A 25,712-nucleotide genomic window follows, 5' to 3' on the forward strand; every position below is an offset into this window, starting at 1 on the left:
AAAGTCAACTAGGTGATGGCGGACCTGGGGGGTTCCAGTGCTAGAATGCTCGAGTAGCATCAAATGACCTGCTATAGCCCGAGAACTCAAACCAGGCGGACGTCACATTCGACAAGTCAGGCAAGTCATTGTACACATCAGAGATTTTAACGCGCCACGAAGTGAAAGGACCAATCAGTGCATAGACGTTATCCACAGCGCTGACGAGATTGCCATCCATGAGCACATCGCGGGTAGCAAGCTCGTATTTGAACGTGACGTTCAGCGCATTGTGCGTGAAATTGTGCACGCGATCGTCCGTGCCGATAATCCTCTCGCTGCCCGAGTGCTGGAGTGACACCGTCAGGTTGCCATCTGCCGTCTGCGCCCCGTCGATGTAAAAGCGTGCGTAGGTCAGACGAACGTCGGCACAACTCGAGAACGGGTTGTCCACTATAGATGTATGAGAGTATGCTTCGGGAATGGCCAGAATGACGGTATTTCCAGCTCCTCGCAGATCCTGCAGCTGAGCATCGGTGAGGAAGACTTTGATAGGGCTCCCGCCTTCCTGCCCAGGCGTCTTGCCAAATATTTGACTGTGGCTCGTGAATCCTTCGATGGCCGTGTTGAAGGCATCTAGTATATTGATTTTGGCGGACATAAGAGCGGCTGAGAGTCCAGATTGCCTGAATCCTCCCTCGCGGAGAACGGAAATATCAGAGACGTCAGGTCCAAGTGACCAGAATTTCAATGCACGCTCTGTGAGGTATAGTATCCTAAGGACCTGTGCTGTGGTGTAGAAATAGGCCTGTTCGACAAAGGCGGATATGCTGAAAAAGTTGGTATCGATGGTAAGATCTATACGGCCAAGGTCGTCCAGCTGTTGTTGCTGGGAGGTGATAGTGTCGTCCGCCTGCAACCACAGCTGGAGACACGAATTGTAATGCATTACAACATCGTTACGCGCAGACACCGCATTCACGTAGTCGTCAAACATTGACTTGACAGTTTTCAGCTCATTGTCACCCAAGATGTTCCTGTATTTCCCGATCAAATCCATCAGGTTATTCTCTTCCAATATTAACTTCGCCGCTCCAGGATCATCGACAGCCATTTCGCCACCATGACCCATCGACAGACCCTCTTGAAGATCCTGGATTTCACCACCAATAACCGTGATCTGCACGCCAGAGCGCGTCAGTTAGATCAAGTTCTCAGAAAATAAATGCAAAGTCACCTTATTGACAATATAATCCTTGTTGACTTTCACCCCTAAATCGTCCGTGACTGTATCCATACGACCGTTGATGAATCCGGCACCATCGCAGACGTCCTTAAGTATCCCTTGCAAGCTGTTTGTACCCACCATTTGCGTGACTCCGTTGATGAAATCAGCAAACGACACTTGGAATGCATTTTTGATCTCATCTGCGAGTTTGTCGATTTCCTTGACGAGTGCTGTTCGTTTGTTTGGGAGATCGGAAGAGAGCACGTGGATGAGTGAAGCGGTTGTGTTAAGCTCTGATTGTAGCTGACCCTGATCATTCTTTGCGCGCTGAATGACGCTTTTAGCCGTTTCCTCACTATGCTTGATCACGTCCAGCTTTTGGGCTTCAGTCGCTGCTTCGTCTTTAAATGTCTCGTAATTAGTCTCGATGGCTGCAAAGTTATCCAAAACATGATCAAGCTGGGCTCCGTATTGCTCGTATGATCCTTGGGGAACCCAAGTCGCCGTGTGCCCGTAAAAATCAAGACCTTGGCCAAGCTGAGAAGCATAACCTAGTGCTTTCGATAGGCTTTGCTGGATGGAAGTGATGGAAGTAGGTATGTCGGTTTTAGATGGGATGATGAATATCTTATCCTCGTTGTTATACGCTTGAAAGAGCGGGTCCGACGGAACAAGATCGGGAAGGAAATCTAGCCGATCAACCAAAGTGCGTATGGATGCCAGAGACCTGTCCAAAGAAGCCTTGCTCCCGATGAAGTAACCGTCCTCTATGTCTCTGATGGTCATAGCGATCTGATCAGGGTGAAAATGCATCTCGCTGGAGTCACGAATGCGTTGTTTTGTCATCCTTTCCCTTGTCGCAGTGCCTCCAGTACCAGACTGCCCATTTTGTCCTGGTACAGGACCACGCTGTCCACCAGTGCCATAATCACCTCCACTGACATCGACATGATTCTCTATCAAAAACGTTTCGCTCTCACCATTCAAATCATCCAAGACGTTAGAGAGGGCTCCTTGAGCTTCTCCGAAAGCCATAGTTTCGTAAGTGTCGGCATATTTGGCGATGAGGTCTACGAGATACTGAGGTTTTTGAATTGTCGATTGATAGGACTGAAGCCAAAGGGATACCTTCCTCATCCACTCTGCGTGGTTAGCCTCTAAGTAGAAATCGCCGGAAGCCTTATATGCAACAGAGAAGGTGTCGAGTGATAGGAGGTAGATAGAACCACCAGCACCTCCGTTACCACCATCTCCACCATTTTGGTCTTCTGTTGAGGATGCGTCAGGATTGCCCGGGTAACCCTTCCCTCCATTACCACCTCGCGCGATGATGGTAAGGGTTTTATTCACGTCAAAATCTGCAGACGTTATGAAAACATCGTGGCCATCTCCACCATTTTCCTCGTTATCGTCTGAAGGATCTGGGGATACGTTATCTTTTCCAGGAGTTCCTGATGCATCTATCGTGGCATTATCCGCGAGAACGAGGAGCTCAGATGAGTGAAGATGGAAGTCGTTTGCTTGAATCTGTGGGATTTTCAGAGTGCAGTCATTCGTGTAGATGTAAGCCGCCTTGAAGCTGCGATAGTCTGGGACAGATAGATCATAGCGGGCGGAGGCGAGTGTCACAGAGGTATCTTCAGTTTGCCGCTGTTCCATGAGGGGCTGATGAGCGGGAGGAAGAAAAGGTCAAGATATAAATAAGTAATACCCATATGACCATGACCGCGCAGAACTGTTAAATTGCGATGTCCCGGCTTCGCCCATCAATCGAAGACGATGAATACGACGGATTCGGTAGATAGGGGGGTTGAACGATGGAGCTTATCAGATGGGTACCGGAGTCCCTGGCTTACTCGGTTTATCTACATCTCTGCCGAGGGAACAAAGTTATCTATTCCACTTACTTTATATACTCTGCGGGACAAACCTGCAGCCCAAAAACGTAGGAGAGGTTCATGACGATTGTTGATGATGTGAAGCAGATGGTTTGAAGATCTTTGATTGCATAATTCTGGGTATGCAAACGATGTCGAGTCCGCTAGTGATCTTCATGTCTCTATCCCTATCCTCACGCTAATTGCGACTGGTGATTGGGTTTGTTTGGTGTAAGATCCCATTGACAAAAGCCTCACGTAGCTCTCGCAGCGATATTAATATAACCATAAAAAATGGATCGTACTTCAGTATTAGTCTTGTCGGTTTTTTATGATTCGCTGAAAGCAATGTATCTCAGACTGGGATAAGACTGACGGGGGAAAGGGAACGTCCCCGATTGTAAAGCGGGTACCTTTGCTCAACGGAGGAATCCTGGGCTGGAGTCTGAGTTTTGGGAATCCCTGCCAATATGTAAGCGTAGCAATAACGCTTGTCGCTGTCTCTGCATTTTTCCGCGTCAGTCTGTCAACCCTCAATTCCCGAGTGGTGCTACCCGTGGCTGTGGTCAATTGGCGGACATACATTTTTCGTGTTTTTGAGGCACTTGCTAAGAGCGAGCGATGCAACTTTTACCCATTTTAGTACCTTACAATACAAAAAGTAATTTCGTGCTCACTGAACCCATTCTCCACTGTTAAGATGTCGTCTGAGGCAAACTTCAGTGTGCGCATATAGCAGATAAGTTCTAACGCACAGATCAATAAAACCTCGAGGGACGAAGGTCAAGAGGCCAAGATCCTGAAGATGCAAGACACACGTTCATTCTGCAAGAAGAAGTACCATAACTTGGACATTGACGGCACTATCTCCATAGATAATTTGCGTGCTTGAGGAATCGTGTTGAACTTAGTATGTCCTGACACCAAACTGGGCAAGAATGCTGATTTAGTACCATTATGATCTTGGTATTTCTCACACCAGGCAAATGCTTATACCAAAACCTTGGAAGTACTTAATAGAAGAACGGGGGTACGGATTCCCCGCGGGGTCTTCGAAGTTGCTTTCCCCTAGCACGATATATTTGGTGTCAGGATGAACACAAACAGCGTCTCGAAGACGCAATCATGGAGCTCACCGACACGACAATTGTACAACTGCCTTCCATTCACGTTCCTTGTCATGGATGCGTCTCGAGACTGGAGTCCACATGATAAATGTGACAGACTCGATGTTCCCTGTGGGGTATTACGCATCCTTCGAGTCACACCGATTCTGCGAGAACAAAAGACGCGTTTCGTTGCGATTCAAAGCTTGTGTTACACGACAAAAACCATAAGAGCCTCTTAACCGTTGCCACTGGCATGGAAGATATGAAACAAGATGCACGCGGTCCATTTGTGGATGTTCGGAGTTGGCTCATGGCAAATGCCGATTCTTTTCTCGCCACCGCAGGGGTTTCTCTGTTTTTCACCTCCAACCACATTGTAGTCTATCGCAAAAATTGCAGCATTTGCACAAGTATAAACGTTTCATCTGGTGCTATTTATCAAACATTCCACGCCGGTCGTTTGTCAAGTCCACTGAATGCAGCAACAATAGTTGGATTGTTGCTTTGACCGTCCTGGTTTTAGTTCGCGTGCTTGGTCGCGGTGGTGTGGCTTTTCTGGAACCAGAACAATAACATCGGTTAACACAAGATCAAGCGTTCAGCTTTATCAACATCAGAGAAAGCTCAAATTGCAATTTATCTCTACCATTTCCCCCAACTTGATCTGCAACTTTCTACTATCGCCCAGCTCTGTAAATGCGAACTTTCTCAGTACATGGTCCATTCGGCCTCCAATTCACGCTCCAGTCCCAAGTTCCTGGAACGCTATCAGTTGTGTACGATCAGCCCGACAGTGCTGTAATTGAGCGTACTCGCTCAGAGCCACAACATCCAAATTCAAGTTTCTCCAACCCGTTTTCTCGTCGCACTCAGAGTGAACTACTTGTCAACATTCCCGCTTCCTCCAATAATATGTCTGAATTTGATGACGACATACCGGTGAGTTAATTACACTACCCGTTAATTATAGCAATCGCTGATGAGTCTTGTAGATTCCAACGGCTGCAGCGCCTTCTCCTGCGCCCACGGAAATTATTCCTTGTGAATTAACTCAGCCGGAGATAGTTGAAGACATTCAACGTCAAGGAATCAAAGTGCGCGACTTCGCGCATGAACCAATGCCACCCACCTCGTGTGCGCCTGAATTGTTTGATCCTTTAATGGGATGGCATACATACGAGCAAACGCTCGCAAATCCGGCTTCGGATCGTCAAGCCTTCAGTGGCAAGTCTCTATGGCGCTTGCTGCAAATGGGATGGTTATGTCGAGAGGATGAGGCAAAGCGATGGAAAGAAAAAGATAGGAAGGCACTGAAGGAACATGAGAGTCGGTCTATATATCCGTGGAAGGCTTTAAAGTTGCCACAACCTAAGAAGGAAGACTTGATCGAAGTCGCACGCAAACGCTTTCTGGATCTCAATTCAGCGCATCTGCCTGAATCCATCAAAGTGACATCAACTAAAGCACCTAGACCTGTTTCTCCTTCCGCTCAAGATAAAAAGCGCGCTGCAGAGGATGACCCCCCAGCTCCAGCACAAGCTGGCGGTGGTACTTCCCCCCAGCTTAAAAAACGGAAAATGTCCACCGCCACACCAAATGCGACGCCTATCTACCCTCCTACTTTCGTCAACGGGAGACCACCAAAGCAATTTCCAGCCGGCAATCCGAGCGATCCAACGCCATCTCCTCGCCATTCCACTCCTGCAGCTCGCTCTCAGACGAATAGTGGCACATCATTACATTTTAAAGCTTCGGGAGTGTTTACTCGCCGATCCGGTTCACCATCCAAGGTGAATAACGTCAATCCAGCAACTCCCACCGACTTCGCTTCCCAAGCTCGATCCCCATGTGATCTTGCTGTTAACTCGGCGCCCTCATAACATCCAAGCTAAACCCAGAACTGTGATTCGGTTCTTACGCTACCTCGACGACGCCAATCGAACAGCCATGACTGGCATGATACTATCTCTATCTTGTACAATATTTGGGGTGAATCATATGGACCTGTGAAACTTGCTACCAAGTAAATGTACGATTCTGTAGTTTTAATCATTGCACCCTGTACTCGCCTTCTACACGACTCAATTTAGCGAAATTCCCTTACGTTCTGTTGTCAAAGACCTCGGCGGGTGCAAGTGAACAGCGGTATCAATATACCTGCTGGCACTGCTTGTACCGTTGGCATAGACTACGAGTCTTGTTATGGAGGAGAATCCGGTACATGATTACTTCTCAAGTCTTACGTGTCATAATGTTTCATGCTTTGTTCATTTGAACGCTAATATTGCCTTTGCAGATCTTACTAGGCTATGCCAAGAAGGATCAAGTCTTGGAAAAATGCTGCGCTCACTGACATGTGCCGGATATTTATTGTAGACGCAGTCACTGCGCATGTGCAGCCAAAGTTCCCAACTGCTATTCTTGGCTGATGCTGTATTGTCGTTTTTCGAAAAACTTACCAAATATCAGAATGACTCGTGCGGCGTCACTGCTGTTCACTTGCGCAGCCCTAGCCTGGTTCTAGCGGTGTCAAGATGTCACTAACGCCGGACATAGTAGCTGCGGTAAGTTATTATAGCATTTCTGTATAAAGTGGGATCTCATTGAATCCTCGTCGCCAGAATACCTCCCAACAAGCACCTATTGCACTGTCTGCGCAATCTGGGGAACCTGCCACCGGCAATGAGAGTCTTCAACGTATTGGCTCCTCTCGGTCTCGGCGCTCTAGCTTGTGCTTCGTCCAGCAGCGACTGCCGCTGTATATACGGTGAGACCTGCTGGCCAAATACCACTCAGTTCGATCAACTGCAAGGCCAAATATCTCAGCCGCTACTTCACCCTCTCCCCCCCGCATCCCCCTGTTATCCCCCTTCTGACCCTTCTGGCAACTGCACAGCGGTCAACCAGGGCTGGGGCGATGGAAATTGGCGTTCGAGCCAAGATGGTGCTATGCAGAGTACAAACTGGGAAACCTTCACGTTCAAGAACGGCACCATCGATGCATGCTACCTAAACACCACTATCACCAAGATATGCGAACAAGGCAGTGTGCCTGTGGTTGGCGTTGACGCTCGGGAGCCTAGTGATATCCAAGCTGCAGTGAATTTTGCGGTGGAACATAACCTCCGCCTGGTGGTAAAAAATACAGGGTACGTATTTCATCGGTTTACCCGACGCTCTCGTTGACGAATATATTGTTTGTAGACATGATTACCTGGGACGCAGCACCGCAAGAGGCTCTTTCATGATCTGGACTCACAATATGAAAAATATCACGTATAATTCTTCTTTCGTTCCGGAGGGTGCACCTGCAACTGAGTCATACGAAGGTACAGCAGTTTTTTTACCGTTTGCTGTTAGGTTTTTTCTTCTTTTTCTGAGACACGAATTTCAGCCATCACTCTCGGTGCTGGAGTTCAATGGCATGAAGCTTACGACGCTATTCAAGCTCAGGGGCGAGTGATGGTTGGCGGAGCGTCTGCTGGAGGATCGGTAGGTGCTGCTGGCGGTTGGGTCTTGGGAGGTGGCCACAGTTCTCTTGCTCCCTCGTTTGGTCTCGGTAAACGACATTTACTTATTTACTTTCTACACTTCTGACTCACCCGAATTCATAGGCGCCGACAATGTCGTAGAAATGGGCGTAGTACTTTCCACTGGCGAATACGTGGTTGCTAATTCGTACCAACGTCCTGATCTTTTTTGGGCTTTGCGTGGCGGCGGAGGGGGCACCTATGGTGTCGTCACTCATGTGACCTACCATACCTACCCCTCCTTCCCCGTTGCAGCCGTGTTCTTCGAGGCAAATACGACCAATACGGATGTGATGCAAACAGTGTTCACCGAGTTCACGCGAATTCACCCCGCCATCTCTGATGCAGGCTGGTCTGGTTACGCGCTCATCAGCAGTGAGGCCATGGGATTTTTTTATATCGCCCCCAATACCTCCGTAGCCCAAGCCAACGCAACGTTCGACCCATTCTTCACTTTCGCACAGAATCTGACCTCGCAGGGTCTCATCGTTTCAAACTACACAGTCCCATTTGATTCTTGGTATTCTTGGTACACGACGCTCTTCAATACAACCGGTCAAGTCGGAGGAAACTCTCAGATCAGTTCTCGCCTGCTCCCTCGAGAGTCCTTTGAAAACAACTACGAGCAGTTGGCGAAAACGCTCTTCGCCCTTCCTGGAGGCTATAGCTGGAAGTGAGTGCATCAATCTAATTTTATCCCTCTGGTGCATAGTGCTTATTTGCGTTCTCTTAGTTTCGTGGCAGGAGGTGAAGTCTCCAGGATCGACCCTGATTCTGTCGCCGTCAATCCTGCCTGGCGCGATGCGCTTGTCGAAGTTGCCTATGGCGAGTCTTGGGACGAGGGTGCTACGTCCGGCGAAATCGACGCGCTCATCTCTCAGCTCAAACAAAGTATGGCAGCAGTCAGCGCCATCACACCCAATTCAGGGGCTTACTACAACGAGGTCAGTGTCGATCATCGATCCCTCAGCCAACTACGCAAACTGAGTTGATATCTGATCTCTGATTGCTCAATCTTCCTACTTTCAGGCTTCTTTGTACGAAGTTGATTTCCAGTATACTTTCTTTGGGGAGCACTACCCCTCGCTGTTGGCGATCAAGGACAAGTATGATCCACACCGCTTGTTTGTGGTAGCGAAGGGCGTTGGTTCTGAGGAATGGGATAGCGAGTTGAGGTGCCGGTCTTGATATGGCTGGAGTGTTATTTCATGAAGGTGTTTGCTGAATTCTGATCCCAGTATTGCTTTTATATTTGGTAAATGCTTGTATAGAAGGATATTTATTGTTCTGAGCTGCCGTATCACTCAGATATTTAAAGTTAGTCGTGTTTCTTTCTATGCCGTGACAATTGGAGGTCCCTCAATTTAGTACATTGAGGAGGCACTGCAAGGGCTGACTCGGCAATTGTCAGGGCACTGGCCAATTTGAGAGGCAGCGAAACGCCAAACTAAGGTCAGACCAAGGAGTTTTCCCCATGCCTATGTCCTGTCGGCTGCATTCATTTTCCAGTCATATGAAGCCATTTGGTTTGATGCAAAGACAGCCACGATCATGACACGATGCAGCCAAACTATATAAACCACACACGTTGTTTCGTCGCACTGTTAGTCTTTTCGTTGTGAATATTTCACACTAATAACACCCGTGTAATGCAGCATGGTACAGTCAAGGTAGATGCAGCAAGGAAACGTGGCGGAATCAAGATTGTATGGTTCACGGACTCTTTATTTTGGACGATCCTCCTACAGCAAGGTCCCAGTTCAAGTCTAGCTCTTGATCCTAGCAAGATTTCAACGGACCCTGATCTCGACGCAGATGACTGGGATAGCAACCTACCGTAGGAACTCAGTCCAACTTGAAGTGACTGGAGCTGGCTGAAATCGATATCGACGATGAGGGTGATGGTGATGAAGACGACGACTTGGCTCGTTAATCGGAGGAGGAATGGGGATAGTGGTGGTTTATCTTTCTATTTATCTCTGCTGAGTTTGCGTGTCTTAGGTTTAAAACTGATTCGTATAGTGGATATAGCACTGTACATTGTTGCTCATATATATCTGGAGTACTGTGGTCAGAAAGTTGGTGATTCAGTTGGGTGTCAGTTTGGGGCTCTTCTTGTCCAGCAATGCACAATACATCTTCCATAATTTATCCACCCCATGACCCGTTGCCTCTATAAAGACATATTCGGTATATTTCCTATCCTTCATCAGCTGATTGATCTTCTGTACGGTGCCTTCTCCGTTATGTTTCTCGATCCAGTCGAGGAAATAAGCAGTTCTGTCGTATCCAGCGTCCCATCTGTCCCCGCCTGCTGCCTGCCAGTGCGGGGGAGCATAGCCAGCATGCAACCGCACAAAATCTGAATACGGGTCCGGAGGACATGATAAGATTATGAGGAACTTTGTGAGAAGGCATACCTGCGATCCCCTCGATCAGTCCTCCCGGGCACTGATCCTTTCCGTTATACTGAAAGCAATGGACGACTTCGTGGACTAGCACACCGAGTATCTCATCCCGCGCACGATGCTCTGAGGCCTTGATATAATCAAGCGAGAAGTGGATCTCCTTATCAGTGTGTGATCCGAATGTGTACGCGACGCCGTCCATAGAACGAAGGACGAGCGTGATCAGCTTCACACTGCAACGAGCGGATTGATCCAGTCAATGAAGATGTATGTTCAATAAACTGAAAGGGTAGATTTACTGCGTGGGGACTGTCTTTGGCGTGTAGAGATGGGTGAAGGAGGCAAGTACGGCATCTTTGAGGGCTAGCGCTGGTTGCACGTTGTCGAAGAATAAGACTGCTCCAGGATGAGAGAGATCCTCGACTCGGATGTTGAACTTGGGGAGGGTATAATGGGGGGTCACGGTAGGAGGCATGGGTATACACGCTATTCTTACGCTGCGCAGGCCATCAACACAAGGAACACCAAAAGTTACTGTATACTATGTATAAGTACACCCCATTTGGCCCGAGAAACGTGTCACTGGGAGTCAAATTCCGGGGCACTTTTCTTGAATTCGTCACTTCATGTGGGTATTTTGTGGTTCTACGTTTACCACTATCCCAATTGACACAGCTACATGTGTTGAGCATGCCAGGCCTCATAAACCACCTCCTACTCTCGGTGCTGGCGATAAAATTGGAGAGGGAGATTCTAGTCTGGTGTTGAGCATACTGCCAGATGATTTGGCGGACGTCGCATTCGAGAATATGCGCAAGGAAGTCAAGTGGAATACGATGTATCACCGAGGTATGTCGTTATGCGCTGTACCTGATCAACATTAACATGTGGCTATCCAGGTGGGGAGGTCCCCAGATTAGTGGCAGTCGAAGGTGAAGTGGATGCAGACGGAAGGCAAGTTTCGTGTGCGTTATACATGCATTTCCTAACCTCGCACTTACTCCAGTTTCCCAATATACCGCCACCCTGCGGACGAGTCCCCTCCCCTCTCGCCTTTCTCGCCCACTGTATCACGGATTCGTGAACACGTGCAAAAGGTGCTCGATCACCCCGTTAACCACGTTCTCATCCAACACTATCGCAGCGGGGCCGACTATATTTCGGAGCATTCTGACAAGACGATCGATGTCGTGCGCGGTTCCAAAATCGTGAATGTCAGCCTGGGAGCTCAGCGTGTGATGACTCTTCGTATGAAGAAGGATGGCGCAAAGCAACTTGAACCTCGCGATGAGAAAGGGGCGCGTCCGAGCCAAAGGATACCGCTACCACACAACTCGATGTTCGTTCTCGGTCTGGATACGAACGCCAAGTGGCTGCACGCTGTTAACCACGATAAACGCCCGCTGCAGACCAAATCGGACGAGGAACGGTTTATGAATGGAGAGCGGATCAGTCTGACGTTTCGACATATTGGTACGTTCCTGGCCAGAGACGAGTCTGTGATCTACGGACAAGGGGCGCGAGGAAAGACAAAAGGAGATGCGAGACGTGTTGTCAACGGAACAGAGGAAGCAGCCAAGTTGATTGCAGCGTTTGGTAAAGAGAACCAGGAGAGCGAGTTTGATTGGGAGTCTGCATATGGCCAGGGGTCAGATGTGGTGCACTTTACACCAAAGAAGGAAGAAAATGGTTTATATTCCTCGGAAATGGATGGGCGTCTCGATGGGACTTGTTCGCGCTAACGTTGTGTATCATTCTTATTTCTGATCTGAAGAATGTTATTATTATTGCAGCTGCTGTAGTCAAGCAAATGTGTATCGCCGTATGCGTGGCAACGAGTGGTTGAACCGACTCTGGGAGAGCGAGAGGCGTAGCAACTTTCTTTCCCGTACCACCACCATCACTGTCTTTGACGTCGTGCAGCGCTGGCAGCTGCTCGTTATTCTCGAGCCTGTCCGCTGTGCGCATTCGTTCATTACCCGACCATCGTTGATATCTGTGCCTTCATATCCCTGTATATCAGGAGACCATATATAGCCACAAAGGGAAGCAAAAGGCCGTAAGACATAAGCGGGGGTATTCTAGCGGGTTTCCTGATTTGGAGGTGCGTGGTTGGTATTTCCAGCAAGCGTCCGCGTTGTTCCCTTGAGCGTGTTTTCGTCGCTGCTGTTCCCTTGCAGAATAGGCAAAGACACGAGGCCAGCGATAGTCCCTCTAATCGCATAACACGAGGCTCGCAGCTCTCCTGCCATCCTTATCTTACCATCCTCCTTTGCTAATAAGCACTGGCCCCATTCTCAAAAATTCTCTTATTTTTTTCTCTATACGCGACACCACGCTTGTCTACGTCCTTACGAACTCTGATTCCTCCTCTATTTCCATCATATCTTACCTTTATTAACGAATGTCACGATTACAGCACTCTTCGTCTTCAGAGTCTCCAGCCAGCGCACCTCCTGGTGACTCTCCCATGGATAACAGAGGCTATACTTCCGAACAACCCTCGTCCTCAACTCACCCCAGAGTATCAGAAGGATCAGAGGGTTATCCATCTTGGCTTCCAAAACGTCCCCCTCCTCCAGCTCCAGCGTCTACTTACCATTCGTCAGTAAACATGTTCGAGCGTCCGCCTACCGAACAACTTTTCTCTGGTGGTCGAAAGGCGACTCCTCGCTCTGTTCGTGTCGTCAGTCTCCAAGATGCTGCACAGTCCGGAGGTCCTTTTCATCATCGTGATACGACCGACCAGACACGGGTCACCAATCCACTGCGCTCGCGTGTATGGTCTCGCGCTACTACAGCAGGTCTCTCGCCTACCCTGTTTTCTGCTGCGAGTCGTGCGCAGGATCATCTCCCTCGCCCAAAGTTCCGCTCGACTGGTTTACATCCAGAGCTTCTTCGAAACCCTTCTCTATTCGCTCGTCTTTACTTTTACTTGCTTCCTCTTATCGCTTTTTATCACATCCCCTTACAGACTTTTTTCGATTTCAATGCTGTATTTATATTACTGCAGTGAGTTTCATCACCCTCGCGCTCGCTCAGCGATCATCACTGACGACACTTTCCCAGAGTTGCCAAGCATCCAAACCCTCAGGCTCCCGGCGTGCCGGGTTCAGGAAAGGATTGGGCCTTGGGCGCTGCTGCGTACATTGCTTGCTGGCTTTCATGGATCTTAGTAGTTACTCTTGTTTATGAACTGATTTACTCTTTCTACCGTCGGTGGCGAGTCAGTAAGTATCTCATCCGACCATTCATTTCTATACATCAACTCATTTGCAACATCTAGAACGCCCGCTCATCACACCTCTTTATCTGTCCGCGTCTGCTTTCAATCTGGTATCCATGACATCCTACACCAACTTTTGTTTCATGAACTACATCCGCTTTTCCGCCTTCTTTGGTGAAAATGGCAGCCTCCGCGATGGTATTGCCGAAACGTTTTGGTTTTACTCTCAGAACCTTCCGACTGTTGCCCTTCTCCTGCCACGCGCAGCTCTTTCTTTGGCTTTGCTTTTAGCATTCTCTTCACCCCAGTCGGATTACGTTGCACTTGTCGATGCTGGCATCAGCCCCCGAGATTCGACATTCTTTCGTCCGTCAGATGGCACGTTGACAGATTACGCCCGTGGCGTCCTCATCGCCAATGCCGCTTGGACGGCATGGAGGACTCTTGTCCTATTTTGGAGCTGGTGAGCCACCTGCACCCCCACCTAATTCCCTATCTACACAACTGACCCTCTTGCCTCACAGGATCGGACTATGGGTAGTTAGTGGACAGGCCTGTGCTGGATTGTGCGGGCCTCGGTACAGATGGGAGGAAGAAGATGCTGAGAAGACGATGTCGGTCTACAGCGACGCAGCATCCGAGTCGGACGCCCTTTCATGGAGCTGGAAGGCATGCACACGCATGCGCATCCACGAGGCGTACGATTTCTGTCTCACAGTCAAGCCTCCCGCGCGATGGAACGCCGGGAAGAAGGATGTGCCTGAGCGCGAGGTCCTGGGCGTGTCCACGGCGCCAGCGTTTGAAGTAGAACAGGTCTTGGCAGCTGTCGGGTTCCCATCGGTGCCTCCTCCGGCGAGGAGGGGGATGTTGTCAGACGAGCTGTTTGAAAGGCCAAAAGCCGAAATAGGAAGTGTGCCTACACCTCCGCCGGAGTTGTCGGATATCATTCCAAAGGTTGTCAAGAGGAACTCGAAGGATAGGGAGGTGGTTGGGCCTTCTGGGCCGTTGATGGCTTTGCCGTATCCTTTTAAAGGGTACGGCGCACAAATCTCATCAGAAGATCAAATTCCTTTCCCTCCCTCGCCTGGGTCTAGGAAAGAGAAGCGTAAACGTCTTAGTGAAAGCGAAGAGGAACCTAAAGCAGAAGGAGAGGCAGAGGAAGGGGGTGATCAAGGTGAGCAGGAGGAGGAGCAAGGGGAAGAGGACGACGACGACGAGGAAGAAGAGGAAGAGGAAGAAGACGGAGGGGAAGAAAGCAGTGAAGCTCAACCACGAACTTCTGGTTCAATGTCAAGCCTCGGGCAGCCGATTGTGTCTCGTTATCCCTTCCAGTTCCGTCGGCCCACTCGTGGGCACAGCTACTCGTCATCTGCACCTACGCATTCGACACCGTCCAAGAGCACGCCTTCCTCAAACTCGCGGTCTAGTAATTCGCGAGTTTCGCATTCAACGCAATCTACAGGCAATCGCGATACTTCGTCCGATTCTCCCATGTCTCACGATTTGAGTTCGAACATGTCTAGCCCTACGTCTGGCTATGGAATTCCAATTCCGATGCCTCCACGACACCCTCAGTATGGTCGAGGTCGCGCCCGCGCTGGAACTGTGCCATCTGCATTCCCACCATCGCCATCCCCTATCACTTTCCCTAGTGCAATCCATCGAGCGCGAGCAAATACTCGTGTGGACAATAACTATACAGAAGCTTTTGGCCGCGCCGAACCTACCGTGCACGATTCGTACCTTGCTGAAGATCCTTATGATGATGATGACGAAGAGCACGAAATGGAAATGATGGAACAGCCCGAGCCGGAAGGCCCGCACGAAGCCGCTGAAGGCGAGGATAGTGTTGGGCTCCTGGGAGTACCCGCTCGTAGCCCTCGATCGTCTCTCGTCAGCAGTCACCGTCGCCGTGGCAAGGGCTTCCCCTCTGGTACTAGCTCACGAACAAGCTCTCAATCAGGCTCCTCGTCTTCACGCTCTCGTACTGGCTCAGCTGTGCGCTCCCGCACGCAGTCTTTGATCCAGAGTATCGGAGCTGCATCGCGCTCATCGCTCGATCTAGTTCAAGCGATCCGCTCGCGTGCGAACTCGTCGGTAGCGCGGCTTGAGGAAGAAGTGGTCTACTCTTCTGACGCTCGTTCACATTCTGGGAGTGCATCAGATGGCATGCTTAGTAGCGCTGAAAACTATACGTTTGGGCACCCGTTGAGGACTGAGTTGCACGAGGAGGCTGCCGTTGATGAACCTCGGGTTGAAGTGCCAGAGTTATCGTCGCGCTTGCATGAAGCTCCATCTGCCGCTTCTATATCTGCGCCATCAGAACGACCTTCGGAAGTGACTGTATCGCGCTCTCCGGAACGAGCACAATCTCCAGAGCATCAACCTGAGCGCCTTGGAATCCCAATTCCCACTACGGGCGTGACTGGAGGTGCAGAAAGTGGCAGTAGTCACCCTGATATCAGCACTGCTGCCCAATCCTTTGTGACTGCACCTGCCACTATAGTTGGCACATCATCGAGTGGACGAACCCAAGCAAGTTGGGCTGCAGAGGATTCGCACATGGTGGACAGATCCGAGTCGACATGGAATCCTGCATGAGGATCGACGGTAGTTTGAAGTGAATGATAAAGACGTTGAAACATGGATCCGTCTTCATGCTGACGCACTACTTTCATTTTTTCTCCCTCGTTCAATTGACACTTGGCTTTTTTCCAGTTCCACGTAATTATTAGATTCATCACTATTTTTAGGTTATATCTTCCGCATCTATCCGTCCCATTCACCTTGCATACATATTATCTCAGGCTGTTCCCACTATTCTACCGATTACTTGGAATTCCTTCATTTTCCGTGCGACACCCTTAACAACCTAATCCGATGTTATCTTCTAGTACTAACACGTTTGTCATGCTCCAAGCAATCAATAGTTTCTTTTCATATCAGTTATTTCAGCTTTTGTTTTTGTCCAACACCAGGACCCTCGAGGTATCCTGATGAACTTGATCATCGAGGAGTTGCAAGATCAACTAAGATACAGCAATCTGACTTTTACATCGCACACACAAAGTCGATAACGAAAGCAGATAGGAAATAAACAACGACGATATCATTATGAACAATGTTGGTGTGAATACCCCAGTACAAATGACCCTCCAACCTCTGGGTAAAGACACCAGGATCAGATAATGGATAAGAGTAGGTGGGAAAGATAAAATACACGTACGTTCTACCATTACATCGATAGTATCTGATAATAGGGGTGGAAAACACGGTTTAAATAAATGCCTGCAAATTTACAAAAGGGACGAGACACTGACCATTGTCTTCCATGTCAAGTGACGAAGGCGTGTCATCGTCGTTTATTCTGGAACCATCGTACAGAAATCTAGACGATGAAGCCGATATCCACCAGAACGAGTTGAAAAATGACCAGCATCGACACAAAATTGGGTAGCCAGAGCGTATCAAAAAGAATGAGTAGACATAAACGTTTAGACACTGGTGGAACAAAGAGAGAAGACTGCAAGAGCTTACCGGATACTAGCTACATCTTTTCCAACCTTGTTGGCGTAAGCGCCCTGAAGCTTGCTCAGCTTCGTGTTGCGTTTGATCTTGAAGAAGACTTCATCCCCCGTGGATGTAACAACCTGGAGAAACAAAACATGAGGATCACATCTTACGCTGATACGTATTCGGACTCTCGTACCTTTACATTAATCGGCGCGTTATCGTCGGCTGGCTTAACCTCATCCTGAGTTTGAGGTGGGACTTGTTGATCTTCTTCAGACATTCTTCTTCAGTTGTTACAACGCTTTTTTTGCAAGACAATGCAATCTTTTGGCTTCAAAAAAAGAGAACTTTGAGCCAAAGGCGACAAAACGAACTTTGTGGAATGAAAAGAACGCCTTCCGAGGTCGCTGGGCTCAAGTCTGCATAGATTGTAGATGTTTGCCTGCGTCATTTTGAGATTATGTAAGCTCTTCAATTTTATGATCTGGATATCATCCATCGAACGCTGGCAAGGGACTGCATCAGATAGTGAACGTCTTTGCTACATAGCGGTAGTATAGGTAAAGGGTTGCAGGGTCATGAGAAGAAAAGAAGAAGAAAAGAGAAAGGAGAAAAGCATAGCATCATATGGATATTACACAAATACAACGCAAATATGATAATGACAGCTGGGAGCAAGAAGATAAAATTGGATGGAGGATTTCAAGTCGTGTCTTGCAAAACTTCTTCGCCCTTGGAATTCGCCTCCAACTCTAGCGGATATGTATGAGTTTTAGTAAAATATCGTCCTGATTAAACTTATTTGATATCGACGTACTCTGGCAGAAACGTTCTGAGAAATCAGGTGGAAAAGTGAAAGCAAAGCTTTCATTCTCGTGCCAATATGCGCCAAGTACAGGGGATCTTGTTTGAACGGTGATTTTCCCTCCCTTACTTGCTTTCACTTCTCGGACGATTTTAGCGTCGTTCTCGAGGTTTTTATTATCAAACCACGTCATTTGAGGAGATATCTTCTGTGAAGGAGTAAATTGTGCTGTCTTCCCGATTGAAATTTTCATGGGGAAAGCTTGATAATCAAAACCAACGATGAAATTAGAAACTTGAGGTATTTTGATAACCTTCCAGCTTATCAATAAGTCTATGATCTCGTCCAGACGAGTTTCGAAGTAGTGTTGGTTCAGAAACTGGAAGAATCTGTGGTCGGCCTCCGCCGTCACAGGATTTGAGTCTGGTCCTACACATTGGGTGAATTTTAATCATGGAGTATTTTATCTGTACATAGCCACGAACCCGAGCTTTTTTCCCGTAACTTGGTGCAGAGGAATCGATGTGCTGACCATGCATTCCGTTGACAATCCTTTGAGCAGTAATACACTGTGAAACAACCGGTGCACCGCATAGCCTTATTTTCATCAGTTCCAATGAAGTATCTATGGGGACACTAAGGGACAAGGTTAGGAGGTGATCTCGCTGACGAGCCGTTCGGAGCTGAACACTTACATGTTGAAACCCACAAATCTTCGTCATCTTCGGGTTCTTTTGAGCATCGTATACTTTTAATACTGCTAATCTCTCTTGAGCTTCATCTCTGAACAGCAGCCAGCTTTCCCATAAAGGCCCCGCGACAGTGGGGTTCGCAATGTCTGCGTCAAGGATGTCTCGGAGCTGCTGCTTGAACACCCGGAGAACAGTGCGACATGCCAAATATTGTCCAAGACGGTTGAACAATTTGACGGCTCGTTCGACGCACTCTACAGCACTTTGCTCTTTCACAAAAGCTCCTGTGAGCAACATGGACTGTATGAGTTTGCCATCAAACGCTTGGGCTACCCATGACGGCCCTATCTGCGTAAGATGCATGATCGAGAAGATCGAATAGCACATTCTCATAGTAGATTCAACCTCACGGCTCGGAGGTTCAAGCCGGTTTATACAGGAATAAAATGCCTTTGTCACTCCGCCAGCAACGCCTTCCCGCATCAAGGCCCAGAAAAAACTATCCTGGTGCCAGTGACTGTAGAAAGAGATGATAAGAAGCAGTATATTGCAGCCTTGGACCAAATTCGCAGTGGGAGTAGCGTCGAGAGCTGCATGGAGCTTTTTCATGGTATGGGCTGCGACGATATCCACCGATCCGTTAGCTCCCTCTACAATCCCAGCCACAACTATATCGTCTGAGCCTCCAATAGTAAATTCAGTGTTCATCATTTTGGATAAAAGGAGGGAAAAGGGGCTTCCCCCTCTGGCTGATTTAATGCGTGCATATTTCAAACAGTATTCTTCTTCGTGCAGCCACAGCCTGGTGATGAGGGCAATATATCCGGGTGTCGTGATCGCGGCTTGTTTAGTTTCCTCGTCCAAAATGACCAAAAAGCCAAACAAGGTAATTTCTGCTGCGGCCATGTCTTCGATCGCGATGGGATATTCATGTTGGACAATACAGTGCTTCTCAAAGTACTTTATCCACTCCCAAACACCATTCCAGTTGGCAAGAACCCTGGAATCCATGGGATTCTTGACTATTGCACAGGATTCGCCGAGCTGACGGAGAGTGTTCATCGCCGTTAGCGCGCGGTTAAGAGCAGACTTGTCCTCTGGCCTGGGTGGATCAGAACGATGAGGGGGTATCTTGTCTGGTGAAAGATCCGAGAGAATGTGTTCATATCCTTGCTTGGGTTTTAGAGTGGCGCGAACATTTGTGGTTTTCTTATGGATCCGATAAGTACGGGTGGGCATTGTGTACAGGATTTCCTGAATTCGTAGTGCTCGTAGTACTTCAACTTCGAGCAATCCATGAAATATGAAATAGACATACTAGAAGAGCGGCTGGTAGATTATCGAGGTATAGGGTTAATGAGACCTTTTCTTATTTTTCAGGTGATCATGTGCCAAGAGTAAGATAGTTTAGTTCAACGACAGCGAAACCAGATAAAAAGAGTAACATACGGGATTTCGTTTGTGAACTGGACAACGTTGTGGCTCTTTTAACGGGTGCTGAAGCGCTAAGCTGGGGACTGGGAACCTGCAGGAGACACTAAAGATAGATCGTGGACTGATTGTAATGAACACAAGCGCTATACCTGAGCGCTGAGCGCTGAAGAGTACTTGCCAATTACTATAATCGCAAGCCACCTTGGTTTGCCATCAAACGAGCCTAAACGCCCAGATATCCTATTGTGTCAACACATACTTTTTATGGTTAAGCGCGCGCAATATACCAGGTAATATCCCTCCCAGTAGGCGGACGTCAAATCTGAGGCAAAAAAACTCGATTAACATTCCATAAAGCTATCGAACAAGTAACCAGTGTAAGGGTGTACTTCTAAAATTTCGATGTTACAGTAAAGTGAGACTGGTGCATTGGTGACGTAAAATAATAAACACGAATGACCAACAACAGGCAAACGAACAATTTTAAAAGCAGAGGAATCGATGTCAAGAGGTCTATGGCGTGGAGCATATTCGTTCTTGATACGCTTGTTCCAATTCTTCAAGGTCGCTGACAATCCACGGACTATTGACAGCCGAGTAGACGGTAGCGCGACGGAGAGGATCGGGAATAAGAAGATGGACAACGAGATGCTTCGCTATAAAAAAACAAAGTGAGTTTCTGAGCACTAGAGACCATAGATGTGTGTCTCATGATGACAGAGCTCATTTGCTAGTAAGAAACAAATACACGTCAGCGTATGGACATACCGTCAGGCAGTGAGCTCCAGATTTGCTCGCAAAAGGGGACATGGCCTTCGAGGATCCTGTGTTTAATTATTTCGTCTTGTGCCATTGACCTTGGCGACAGCACGAAGCCTTGAGAGTCCAGAAACGAAACTGATTGAGAAGATGGACCTTCAAAATCAAAAGGATGACATCCCCTTGTGGGCAAGGACAGTGGACGTATTAGTCGGTGGATAAAGCCTTTTTGATTACACTAACGAGATCATCGCAAACATGGTAACCCCGGCGCTCCAACAATCTGCCGGCATTCCAACATATCCTAGCGTCTTGTTATTGAGGGCCAGTATACCTTCCGGGGGTAAGTAAGATATTGTTCCGCATACATGCAATGTTTCCTGATAAGCCTTGGGTCGTGCCAGTCCGAAGTCCGCGATCTGGATACGGGGATAGGGACCAGGGGAGAATAGGAGAATGTTCTCAGGCTGACACGATGAGCAGACGTCAACGTGATTAAATCTTAGTCCTTAATGACACACCTTCAAATCTGAACTTCGGGTGTGAGCAGTCGTAAAGATGCGGGGAAGGGACTGATCGTACCACGATGCGAGATCATTCTAATGTGCAAGTACTTCAAACCTTTTAAAAGCTGATACATGATATACTTCGCTTCCCCTTCGCAAAGGCGATTTCCAGAGTGAGTAGTAATGTACGTGAATAAATCACCACCAGTAGAAAGTTGCAGCATGATATATCTGCGTGCAACGTCGTGATAAGTACATAGAGAATAAGATAACCACTTACAAAAACCCTGAATCAGAGTCGACATCGTATACCTGGTTTATATTGGGCTGAAATGTTCGCTGAATAAGTCAAGAAATGAATGTAAGCGTGGAATCATACGTGATGCAAGTTCATCAAAAGGGTAGCTTCTTTCATCTCTTTCCTAAGGTCAACACCTTCTTTCCTCTTGATTATCTTGCACGCTGCTTGTCTATGTGCACTAGTATCTAACGCCAGCTGAACAGTCGCATAACTACCACTTCCCAGACAATGTGAAGTAATGAGATAATTTCCAATACTCTGTCAGATTGAGCTGAGAGATAAGCAAATATCACATCGATACTTCCTACCTTTCTGGCCTCTGGCTGGGAGGAAGCTGTATCAGAGTCCGGCTTTTTACTAATTAATTTTTTCCATTTCAGGAAGCACTGGAACGCTGTGCCTTGTATATCAGCAAAAACAAATATTTAAGAGAGGGTCTATATTAACTTTGTGACGCGGGTATTTTGATGATATCACCATCCATGATAATTGCGGAGGTTTTCCGGATTTTGTGGCCATTTAAGATAAGGCCGTTAGTTGACATATCCTAACAATGAAAGTGATGTAAGAATGGGGCATAGAACGTGTTTTTCATAGCGATATCGCATGAAAAATAAAAGTACTTGGCACGATATAATGACTCCTCCTGTACATGATTGAACCCTGTTGGGAATAGTCACCAATTGCAAGTGAGTGAAAAAAAAAACCCCCTATTAACGCATATATCTTGCAGTGCAGGCTTGAAACTACAACGTCAGGAATAATGTATGAGCTGTTGATCAGAAAAAAAAGAAAACAGTCAAAAACTGCTAGACATCGCCATTGAAGCGGATAAAGATACCAGATAGCGGGGTTCCTTCCTATGGTTACAGGTTTCCCGATGCTAAGCGTCAATGCTGAAAACCGTTTCAAAACCATTGTCTCAGAGGTGTAGTGTATATAAAGAACCTTCTGTGCGGCCGCCCTTCGTTGTAGTAACGAATTTGGCGCATATATCTGATGAAATCTTGGGACGAACGGACAAAGATGAAGCAATGGACGGAACTGGTTGTGTAGAAGCAAAGGAGCCTCTACGACCTCGATTTTCTGACATACTTTACCAAGGACCAGGTAATTAGGCGTGACAGTGAGAATGGTAGGATAAATGTCAGAGAACCAATTTGGAGGACCTTACAGGTCAGATGTTGAGTCGGAGTTTAAATGCAGTATTGTATTGGCGTTCCAAAACAGAAGAGAGAGACACAGAGAGAATTCTCAGAATCAGCAAATTTCGAGTCAACTTGAACCACTTTGACTGATGATGTGGTGCAGTTTCTCGAGTGTCATACCTAGTGAGCGTGACTCCATGCGACACGCAAATGGAAGTGGGCGACTGAAAAAATACAGCATTTATTGTTGAGCACTGGTGGGCAAAGTGGATACAACGTCTACTCACATTGCTAGTCCAGCTGTTCATTGTGGCTCAATATCAATTTCGATCCCTTGATCATCCTTTGCCTTTATAAGTTTGAAAACCGCTAGAATTGAAACTACAGCTGCCCATACAGCTGCATCAGCTAGGTTTTGACCAACGCAAATACGCCGACCAAATCCGAACGCATAATTGACCTTGTCGTCATTGAGCTTGCCCTCAGCAGTAAAAAACCTCTCTGGAATGAATTCCGAGGGATTGGGATACTTGGCTTCATTGCGTGACATTGCCCTGTTGAGTACTGGCGGTTAGTTTGTGATAGAATGGTATGGGGATAAACCAAACCAAGCATTTGCGACCACAGTTGCTCCTGAAAAAAAATTAAATAAGAAAATTCTCTGCTATTGGATGCGTGACTGAACCTTTTGGTATAAGGAATCCCTCTTAGATATCGCTATCCACTGCGGCATGTGCCATACCTGGCGAGGAATTTTACTCAGTTCAGTGTCAACTGGCCTTGATCATGATAGTGCTCAACTTTTAACTCACCCAAAGGTCCAACAGGTTGCCATCTAAGTGTCTCACGGACCACAGCTTCTACATAAGGCAAGGAATGGCGATCATCGAAGGTAGGTAACCTTTCCTTGCCTATAAAGGAATCGATTTCTGCTTGCGCCCGAACTTGAACATGCGGGTAAAGTACCATTGCAAGGACGAAGATGAGGAGAGTGGAGGTGGTCTGAAGATGATTTCAGGATTTACACCGAAAATTTTTTGAAAGTACTTACAGTCTCTGATGCCGCTGACAGAAAGCAAATTGTAGAAAAGAGTGTTAAAACTAGAAGTGTAAGGATAGTGTCCTCACCAATAACTGAAGTAGAAGCGACACTTTTGATGACTTTTTCAAGTTCGTCATAGTTATCCTCACCCTTTATTCGATTCAACAGGTTGGTGACCATACAAGTTGGGGCGCTATTAGAATCCTATGATACTATCAGATTGAATAAAATGGCTGCGGAACTAGAGAACGTACCATGAGCTTTTTTGTATGTAGAAATGGCCTCTCTATCATCTCGTTTGTTATTTTATAGCATTTTCGTGCTCGTCGTTTGAAGCCTGCTCCAGGAAACCAAGATGGAAGGTGTAAAACTACCATAGAGAGTAATTACTATAGATTATGCGTGTAATTATCAAGAAACGTACGGAGTGGCCAGGCACCCAGGACGGCAGATGCCTCAGGTGTCACAACTTCAAAGCCTCGCGCTGCAGCCTCCTCAATAACTGCCACGAGGGGATCATTCCAATGCTCGATTTCATAACCATATATGATCGACATGATAGTGGAAGCAGTCATTCTAAAGTTTCGAGTTACATATCGCAAGGTTTATTAGCTATTTGGACAACGAGATATTTCGACGAGTTCATAAACTTACGCTTGTAAGTGGTGTGCAAATGCTTTAGGTGCTTCAAGTATATCGATGAGCAGTTGGTGTGTTTTTTGCATATGCAAAGGACGATAGGAAAGTGCCGCAACGGGCCTCAACTGTTCATGGAATAATCGCCTGTGTTGTCTCCACTTGTGCCCATAGCGCAAGAATGCGGAATTGAAAGTCCAACCAAACCTGTAGAAAATCAAGCAATCTGGTTATATGTGAAGCACAATGTACTGACATTTCTATAGTAATAATAAAGGGCCTATCTGAATAGTTGGTCGAGCGCTTTTCCAAGAGGTCTTTTGCTATTTTCTCCGAATTGATAACGATGATATCCTGGTTGAAGAGACGAGAGTATATGATGTCACCTTCCAGGATAAAACGCAAATAATCAGTTATACGGAAATCTGGTGATAATAATAATATTGATACCATAGGTATTTCCCCATTGCTTGTAAGTAATCCAAGGGGCAGCAGAGTCGATTCCGAGGGCATTTCCCACTATAGGCAGCTGTGGAGGACCAGGGGGGAACGGCGGGCTGTTCCTAGTCGCTGTCTTCCGGAGTAGATACCTCGTAACACCGACGAAAACAGCAAACAAGAGAGCAACAGCTGTGGAGCGTAAATTTACTGCTTCAAACATGATTATATCACTATAATGTGGGGATTAGCAACATCGTTGCACAAAGGGATATATATACAATGCTTACAGCCCTGATAACAGCACTATTGGATGAGTGGTGTATGTCTCTCTTTGGTTCGTTCTTACTATCATGTTGGGTCCCTCATTGATTCTGTTCTGCCTGATATCAGTACCTCAGCATGTTCACTGCCTTGCTAAAACTGAATACCAGATTTCTGATTCCTATTCCACGTCTTCTAGAGATGTGAGCCTGTGCATTCCAGACACAGCCGGCGGTCCTTCCCGGGATATGTAACCAATGGAAGGATGGATTCTTCCTTCACCACGATTGCTGACGATTGAATTGCGATTGACGCGTGTGGCCTTCATAGGCAGTTACAAAGTGGACATTATATATGGACTTAACTTTTGGAGTGCTCTTTCCCTGGCGGCTTCACGTGTGCTTTCTATGGTCCCCATCGTCACAGAAATGCTGAACTTGAGATATGCTGAGACGTGGGATTATTACACTTGTATATAAGGCCTACTTTGCTGCAAGTCATTGCAATCAGCGGCAACGAGCAAAGTAAGGATGGTTGAGATAATCTTCCGTTATAAAACCGTGAAAGGAACCTTTTGATATGTATCCATCCACAGTACATAAATAATGCAAGTACTCACACTGCCAATGTGCCAAGCGACTATCACGAGGTCAGCTGAATTCGCTTTTTCCTAATTTGTTCCTGCCTTCCTCTGCCATATAAATCGCGATTGATGCTTGCGATGATGGGTATGGTCCAAGGCTTTACACGTTAGCTATTATAATGTAATAACACTGGATGTTAAACTTCAAGAAATCCTCAGATCATAGGTCAGTCA

At 47.2% G+C, this 25,712-nt stretch overlaps 9 protein-coding genes across 9 annotated transcripts; 3 read left to right on the plus strand and 6 right to left on the minus strand.

Moving 5' to 3' along the window:
* Window positions 1–40: 40 nt before the first annotated feature.
* On the minus strand, window positions 41–2,866 carry SERLADRAFT_439944 (uncharacterized protein; the record flags this gene model as incomplete). The annotated part of the gene is made up of 2 exons (XM_007320376.1): window positions 41–1,159; window positions 1,217–2,866. 2 exons carry the CDS (start codon window positions 2,864–2,866, stop codon window positions 41–43), a joined length of 2,769 nt encoding a protein of 922 aa, XP_007320438.1.
* Window positions 2,867–5,277: 2,411 nt separating this feature from the next.
* Window positions 5,278–6,295, plus strand: SERLADRAFT_394338 (uncharacterized protein; the record flags this gene model as incomplete). Its single annotated transcript, XM_007320377.1, is given in 2 exon segments — window positions 5,278–6,243; window positions 6,262–6,295. The coding sequence occupies 1 exon segment, from the start codon at window positions 5,312–5,314 to the stop codon at window positions 6,071–6,073; it is 762 nt and encodes a 253-aa protein (XP_007320439.1).
* A 483-nt stretch (window positions 6,296–6,778) lies between these two features.
* On the plus strand, window positions 6,779–9,060 carry SERLADRAFT_472047 (uncharacterized protein; the record flags this gene model as incomplete). The annotated part of the gene is made up of 6 exons (XM_007320378.1): window positions 6,779–7,342; window positions 7,398–7,522; window positions 7,588–7,752; window positions 7,808–8,396; window positions 8,457–8,667; window positions 8,753–9,060. The coding sequence occupies 6 exons, from the start codon at window positions 6,876–6,878 to the stop codon at window positions 8,909–8,911; spliced, it is 1,716 nt and encodes a 571-aa protein (XP_007320440.1).
* A 193-nt stretch (window positions 9,061–9,253) lies between these two features.
* SERLADRAFT_416620 (uncharacterized protein) lies at window positions 9,254–10,645 on the minus strand (the record flags this gene model as incomplete). Its single annotated transcript, XM_007320379.1, has 3 exons — window positions 9,254–10,085; window positions 10,144–10,364; window positions 10,431–10,645. The coding sequence occupies 3 exons, from the start codon at window positions 10,604–10,606 to the stop codon at window positions 9,811–9,813; spliced, it is 672 nt and encodes a 223-aa protein (XP_007320441.1).
* Window positions 10,646–10,651: 6 nt separating this feature from the next.
* SERLADRAFT_472053 (uncharacterized protein) lies at window positions 10,652–11,940 on the plus strand (the record flags this gene model as incomplete). The annotated part of the gene is made up of 3 exons (XM_007320380.1): window positions 10,652–10,980; window positions 11,031–11,085; window positions 11,138–11,940. 3 exons carry the CDS (start codon window positions 10,758–10,760, stop codon window positions 11,871–11,873), a joined length of 1,014 nt encoding a protein of 337 aa, XP_007320442.1.
* Window positions 11,941–16,257: 4,317 nt separating this feature from the next.
* Window positions 16,258–17,850, minus strand: SERLADRAFT_472062 (uncharacterized protein; the record flags this gene model as incomplete). The annotated part of the gene is made up of 6 exons (XM_007320381.1): window positions 16,258–16,519; window positions 16,584–16,607; window positions 16,678–16,745; window positions 16,895–17,007; window positions 17,067–17,622; window positions 17,688–17,850. The coding sequence occupies 5 exons, from the start codon at window positions 17,148–17,150 to the stop codon at window positions 16,470–16,472; spliced, it is 339 nt and encodes a 112-aa protein (XP_007320443.1).
* On the minus strand, window positions 17,807–19,229 carry SERLADRAFT_394354 (uncharacterized protein; the record flags this gene model as incomplete). Its single annotated transcript, XM_007320382.1, is given in 4 exon segments — window positions 17,807–17,850; window positions 17,868–18,104; window positions 18,161–18,311; window positions 18,371–19,229. A coding segment is annotated over 1 exon segment (560 nt), but the record flags the coding sequence as incomplete, so codon positions are not given.
* A 1,970-nt stretch (window positions 19,230–21,199) lies between these two features.
* Window positions 21,200–22,516, minus strand: SERLADRAFT_472066 (uncharacterized protein; the record flags this gene model as incomplete). Its single annotated transcript, XM_007320383.1, has 6 exons — window positions 21,200–21,297; window positions 21,347–21,393; window positions 21,446–21,625; window positions 21,676–21,761; window positions 21,815–22,139; window positions 22,209–22,516. Coding segments are annotated over 5 exons (507 nt in total), but the record flags the coding sequence as incomplete, so codon positions are not given.
* A 303-nt stretch (window positions 22,517–22,819) lies between these two features.
* On the minus strand, window positions 22,820–24,854 carry SERLADRAFT_350327 (uncharacterized protein; the record flags this gene model as incomplete). The annotated part of the gene is made up of 9 exons (XM_007320384.1): window positions 22,820–23,069; window positions 23,124–23,176; window positions 23,317–23,517; window positions 23,567–23,761; window positions 23,812–23,927; window positions 23,997–24,133; window positions 24,212–24,400; window positions 24,450–24,579; window positions 24,644–24,854. 9 exons carry the CDS (start codon window positions 24,852–24,854, stop codon window positions 22,820–22,822), a joined length of 1,482 nt encoding a protein of 493 aa, XP_007320446.1.
* Window positions 24,855–25,712: the final 858 nt, after the last annotated feature.

The sequence above is a fragment of the Serpula lacrymans genome (genome assembly GCF_000218685.1).
Source record: "Serpula lacrymans var. lacrymans S7.9 unplaced genomic scaffold SERLAscaffold_9, whole genome shotgun sequence".
NCBI classification, from domain to species: domain Eukaryota; kingdom Fungi; phylum Basidiomycota; class Agaricomycetes; order Boletales; family Serpulaceae; genus Serpula; species Serpula lacrymans.